This window comes from Elephantulus edwardii, unplaced genomic scaffold (assembly GCF_000299155.1).
Source record: "Elephantulus edwardii isolate Elephantulus edwardi_28Jun2011 unplaced genomic scaffold, EleEdw1.0 scaffold00274, whole genome shotgun sequence".
Lineage (NCBI taxonomy): Eukaryota > Metazoa > Chordata > Mammalia > Macroscelidea > Macroscelididae > Elephantulus > Elephantulus edwardii.
This window is the reverse complement of record NW_006400024.1, coordinates 2,889,128-2,895,395: the sequence shown is the minus strand read 5'-3', so window position 1 is coordinate 2,895,395 and position 6,268 is coordinate 2,889,128. Positions and strand designations below refer to the sequence as shown.

At 49.1% G+C, this 6,268-nt stretch overlaps 1 protein-coding gene across 1 annotated transcript in view; it reads left to right on the top strand.

The window, feature by feature from the left end:
• AHRR (aryl-hydrocarbon receptor repressor) overlaps positions 1-4,647 on the top strand; it is a 120,931-nt gene extending 116,284 nt beyond the window's left edge. The window contains exon 4 of the mRNA XM_006900174.1: positions 4,525-4,647. Coding sequence (XP_006900236.1) covers positions 4,525-4,647 — 123 coding nt within the window. The remainder of the gene's footprint in view (positions 1-4,524) is intronic.
• Positions 4,648-6,268: the final 1,621 nt, after the last annotated feature.

Below are 6,268 nucleotides of genomic sequence, written 5' to 3'. Positions count from 1 at the left end.
ACTTCTGAAATAAGAGGCCTCTGAAAACCCTATGTACAACAGAACAGAACAGAACAGAACACAACAGAAGAAAACCCACTGGAGAGTCAGCTGTGTTTATTCCAAGTCGATAGCTTTGCATTGCCTTTAGTTGGCTCTGATTTCTCTGCTTTCTTATGAGGAGATTATATGCTTTTTTTCTTTTATGATATAGTAACTTTAAGCTATTGAGATTTGATGTTCATTCTTCTGGTAACACAAAGACTTGAGTCCATAGTGTAGTGTGTGCTATGTCATTTGCTAACCTGCTGGGCCATGTTTGTTTCTGCTCCTAGTGACTGTTTATACTTAAGGGTAGAGCTGGCTCAGTCTCCATGGAAGCCGATTACCACCTCTTCCTCATACGCAGCAGCCAGTCTGTTTGAACTGCCAACCTCTCTGTTAGTAGCTCAGAAGCATTGTGTCTGTGCTGCCCAGGCTTCTTGGCTATGCCAGTGACTGGCTGGTGGGTCTCCAGCATGCACATAGACTTGTGTTGTTTTGAGCTCTGGTCCTGGTTTCACAGCCTCTGTTGTCTTCTCCCTTTGTTGCTTTCAGGTGCCATCAGTACAACGCTGGCTCACAGGCAGCCTGGGTCCAGGGGATGGCAGTCTAGCACTGGCCCACCACCCTCACAATCTCCATGAGCTGGCCGCCCCAGACCCATATCTTAAAATCTTAGAGGCTTTTGCAAATGGATAGTTAAAAATCATATTAGAAAATTGGTAAATATGCCCAGGTAGTTGAAAAATTAATACAAATTACTAGTGAATGTATGAAATGTCTTTTCAACCATTAACCAATGGAATGATAATTAAAATAATATTAAATAATCTATCCCATCAAATTGTCAAAGGTAAAAAATGATGCCTGGCCTGATTAAAAAGCAAGGAAGTGGTTACTGCTGATGAGCACAAACTTTATGGAAGTAATTTACAAACAGAAATATTTCTGGATTAACTGACAAAAAATCTGGAATTTGCTTCAGAATAATTCAGTAGCTGAGGGATAGAGATGAGGCAAAATTAACCAGGATGGATAATTGAGGCTGGCTGATGTGTAAATGATGTTTAAATACACTGAGACCACTTTGTCTATGTGAGAACCTTTACATAATTAAAAAAGTGAAAACAATCATGGGATTAAAGCAATCCTAACCATGGACCCCACCCCCACCCGGTAATCCACCACTGTCCCTTCCCTCTTTGGTGGGCTAGGAGCCTCCCTGCCAAGCCTTTGCACTCGCAGGAGCCTGTGAGGGCCCCGCTGCCTCGCCCGCGCTGACAGGTGATGAGGACTACTGAGCAGGGCTTGCTCAGAGTTTCCCCACAGAGAACAGGATCTAGGACCCCCAGAAGCGGTGGCCTGGGAAATGGGCAGCTTGAAGGGGCATGGCTCCCCAGGGCATCTTGGAGACCCCTGTCCACTGTCCTGACTGTCCCTCTCTCCCCCGTGTGTCCTCCGTTCCCCCTGATGGTGAGATGGCCCCCTCCTCCAGACTCCTGGGCCTCACAGGTGCCCCACACCAAGCTCATTCTCGAGAGGCCCTGTGCAGACCTGTCCTGTTGAAACATTTCTGCATCTTGAATGCTCTCTTGCTCTGCACACTCTCTGTGAACCTCGGTATCCCCTCTCCTGCCACCTAGTGAGCGGTCATCTGCCTTGACGTCCAGCCAGGCCTTGAGGTGGCGGCTTTCAGGGCAGGAGAAGCAGAACATGAGGGAGGAGAGCTGGTCCTGTGGAGTCTGAGGCTGTGTCCTCCTCTCCCACCCACTCAGCCCCCATGGGCAGAGGGCACCATGTGAGCCAGTGTGGAAAGAGCTCCAGAGAGATGGCCGGAGACTCTTCTTAGGTCACCAGAGCTCGAAAGGAGCAGTGGGGCTTTGACCTGGCCACAGTGACAGAACTAAGAGCCCAGTCCCTGCGCTCTGTCTGGAAGAGCTCCTGGTCTCAACAGCCAGGTAGCCCAGGTGACATTAGACGCTCGGATTCCACCTGCAGACCCTGGCTCAAGGGTGGGCGGTGCAGGAGGTTGTGGCTTTGTGAAGACACAGAGCTGGGGGCACCAACGAGTGGGGCTCCCAGGAGATGTTACAACTGCTCTTAGGTACAGCATATAGTGCCCAGGAGACCCAGATTGGGGCTCCCTGCCCCAAGGGTCCAGCCCACAGACTCCCTTGTCACACCCTTGGCCCACTAATTCTGGGGCCTTCCAGCTACCAGCACTTCAGGGCATATGCCAGGTGTCCTGTGGACACCAGCTAGGAGGTCAGGCAGGTCTTGGAAAGGGTATGAGGCTCAGAACCACTGGGAGTCAGGACCAGGTGAGAACTGCAGGGCTGGAGGCCACGCCCAGGGGAGGCTCTGTGGGCAAGGCCTGGAGGTAGGCTTGGGAAACGAGGATGCCTGTGGTCCAGCTCACTTTTTGGCGGTTGCCTTTCTCTGTCTGTGTGTTTCTGTCTCTATTACTCTTTCATTGTCATCAAGTTGGTTCTGACGCATAACTAACCATCAAATGTGTTTTGAAGGCTGTAAATTTCACAGGAGGGGAGTGACCATGTTTCTCCTAAGGAATGGCTGGTAGATTCAAACCTCCAGAGTGCTTTGCTCGATGGCTTACCAGAGCTAACGTACCTCTCTACCAACTACACCACCAAAAATCCCTGGCCGCTATGTACCGTTAAAGGAAGGAAAGGAAACTGTTGTTGTTGTAGTTGTTGTTACATGCCGTTGAAACGTGCTGAGGACAACACACTTGAACCCTGTGCTGTTCTCACAATCTGACTTACTCAGGCCCATTGTCATTGTCACTGTGTCAGTCCACCTGGTTGAGGGTCTTCCGCGCCCCCACTGTCTTTCCGCCTTTCCAAGCATGATCTCCCTCTCCAAGGAGAAGCACCTCCTAGCAACATGCCCAAAGTATGTGAGATGAAGCTTCTACAGCCTTGCCTCCAAGGAGCACTCTGGCTGCACCTTCTCCAAGATATATCTGTTGGTTCTTTTGGCAATCCATGGGATATTCAGTAATCTTCAGTTTTATTCTAAACATAGATCTTAACTCCTAGGTGAAGTTAATCCATTACAAGAGTATGGAAAAAATCATCACCATCAGAGTACTTACACCCAAGACCTGTCAATGCACTTCATCATTACCTCAGGCATCTGGTGCTACTGTAACAGAAATACCATGAGTGGCAGAGGCTAGAAGTTCAGGATCAGGGGCCAGCTCGAGGGGAAGGCTTTCCCTCTGTCGATTCTGGAAAAGGGGCCTTGCTTCCTTCAGCATCTGTCTGGTTTGTGTCCTTTGGTGATGGCCATGTGTCTTGGCCTGAACACAGGGACCTAGGCCAGAAGACACCCTCCACTCCTGGGGATTCTCTCTTGGTGACGCTGAGTCCCCTTCTCTCCTTGCTTTTCCTCCTCTTGTCTCACGTGAGATGCCAGCTGCAGAGGCCACACCTCTGCAACCTCCCATTCCCTCAGATCAGGACTGTAATGAGATTAAGGGTATTGCATTCCACCCTCAATCCTTTTATCAGATCACAGTGGTCATTGCATACCTTCCACATTACATCATCATATACACCAGCTGGGGACAAAATTCAATCTGATGTCCACTTTGATAGGCAAGTGACACAGAAGCAGCATTTGACACAGTCAGCATGTTACCACAGGAGGAAAAACCTCGAACAAAACCAACACTTTTTAAAACAAAGTCCTAATGTACCACGTAGAAGAAAGTATATGGGGAAAGTTTCACAGAGTAAAAGGAAAGTTTCTCTTCTTTGAGTCATCCATGCTGCTGTCTTACTATCGCTTCATCATGGTGACTATAGTTTATAAAACACACATTCTAAATCCATGAGTCAAGCACTGAGCCTAATACAACCGATTTCCCATGTCACCTCTCACTTTGGGACCTGTTCCAAAGTGGTCTGAATAAAGGAGTGTGTGTTATACTGCTCTGAGCATGGACTACGAGGGGAAAGAATTGGACATGGTAAAACTTGAACAACTTCTATGAAGAGAAAGGGTGGGCTTTATGGAGAGGACAGGAGCATGGACACCAAGCCTAAAAGGTGGGACGTGGAAGAATGTGAGCCTGGACTACAATGAAAAAGGAATGTGAGCAAGTGTGAGTGTGGACACTGAGGAGAAAAGAGGGACTGGGAGAGAACATGAGAGAACACGAGCTGGACAACAAGGAGTGAGGGTGGAATGTGAGAGAACGCGAGTGGTGATGTGTGGACACTGAAGAGAGAAGATGGGCTGGGAGAGAACGCGAGCATGGACAGCAAGGAGACATGGTAGACTTTGAGAGACTGTGAGTCTTGATATGTGGACACTGAAGAGAGGATGGGTTGTGAGAAAGCACAAGCCTATAGTACAAGGAGAAACGGTGGGTTGTGAGAAAATGTGAGTGTGGACATATGGACAATGAGGAGAAAGGGCTGGCCATGAAAGAACGTGAGTTTGGACTCATCAGCATCTTTCTACTCTCCCCAGTCTCTCAACGGGTTTGCCCTGGTGGTGAGTGGAGAAGGAATGATCTTTTATGCGTCAGCAACAATCGTGGATTACCTGGGCTTCCATCAGGTGAGTGAGCAGAGGTCACGCTGGAAGTGTTGAAGCTCGGGTTGTGCCCTTGTATGTGATTATCATCGCCAAAGTTTGAACATGTTTCTAGTTAAGTTTTCTTATCACTCACTTTGATAAGAAACAACAATATTAACACCCTGAAACCATAGTCCAGTATGTTTGTTATGGTGGGTGTGCAGGTGTAAGGATGGTGTAGGTGAAATGTGGGGGTGATGTACATGAAAGGTGTGGGGTGTGATGAGGGTGTGCAGGTGCAAGGGTGGTGTGGGTAAAGTGTGGATGTGAGCGTGGTATAGAAGGGTGTGGTGGATGTGAAGGTGGTGTGAGAGGTGTGGTGGATGTGAAGGTGGTGTAAGTGAGGGGTGTGGTGGATATAAGGGTGATGTAAGTGAGAGGTGTAGTGGGTATGAGGGTAGTGTAAGTGAGAGATATGGTGGATGTGAGAGTCGTGTAAGTAAGGTGTGGTGGATATGAGGGTGGTGTAAGTGAGATGTATAGTTGATGTGAGAATGGTGTAGGTGAAGGGTGTCATTGGTGTGAGGGTGGTGTAGGTGGTCAGTAGAGTGGATGTGAGAATAGTGTAAGTGAGCGGTGTGGTGGATGTGAGGGTGGTGTAAGTGAGATGTGTAGTGGGTGTGAGCGTGGTGTAAGTGGTCAGTAGAGTGGATGTGAGAATAGTGTAGGTGAAGGGGGTAGTAGGTGTGAGGGTAATGTGGGTGAGAGGTGTGGTGGATGTGAGGGTGGTGTAAGTGAGGGGTGTGGTGGATGTGAGGGTGGTGTAAGTGAGATGTGTAGTGGGTGTGAGAATGGCGTAGGTGAAGGGTATCATTGGTGTGAGGGTGGTGTAAGTGGTCAGAATAGAGGATGTGAGAATAGTGTAAGTGAGCGGTGTGGTGGATGTGAGAGTTGTGTAAGTGAGCGGTGTGGTGGGTGTGAGCGTGGTGTAGGTGAACAGTATAGTGAATGTGAAAATGGTGTAGCTGCAGGGTGTGAGGGTGGTGTAAGTGATGGCTGTGTAGGTGAGAGATATGGTGGATGTGAGAGTCCTGTGAGAGGTGTGGTGGATGTGAGGGTGGTGCAGGTAAAAGATGTGGTGGGTAAGAAGGTGGTGTGGGTAAAGGGTGTCGTGGGTGTGAGGGAGGTGTGGGTAAAGGGTGTGGTGACTATGAAGGTGATCAGGTGAAAGGTGTGAGGGTGTGAGGGTGGTGTGTGTAAGGAGTATAGAGCGGTGAGGGTGGTGTAGGTGAGGTGTGTGTTGAGTATGAGGATGTGTAAATGAAGGATGTAGGGGTGTAAGGCTAGTGTAGGTGAAGGGTGTGAATGTGAGGGTGGTGGAGTGGAGGTGGTGTGCGTGAGCGGTGTAGTGGATATGAAGGTGGTGTAGATGAAAGGTGTTGTATTAGGGGTAGTGAAGACATAGGTGAGGGGTGTAGTGGGTGTGAGGGTGGCATAGGTGAGGGGTGTGCTGAGGGCATGGTGAGTGAACAGTGTACTTTGTGAAAAAGTGAAGATGTACCGAGTGTGCCATGCTGTGTGGGTGAGGTGCATGGTGTGTAGTGTACTGTGTGTACAGGTGGAGGTGTCCTGAGTGTGCCGTGCTGTGTAGGTGAGGTGCGTGGTGTGTAGTGTACTGTGTGTACAGGTGGGGGTG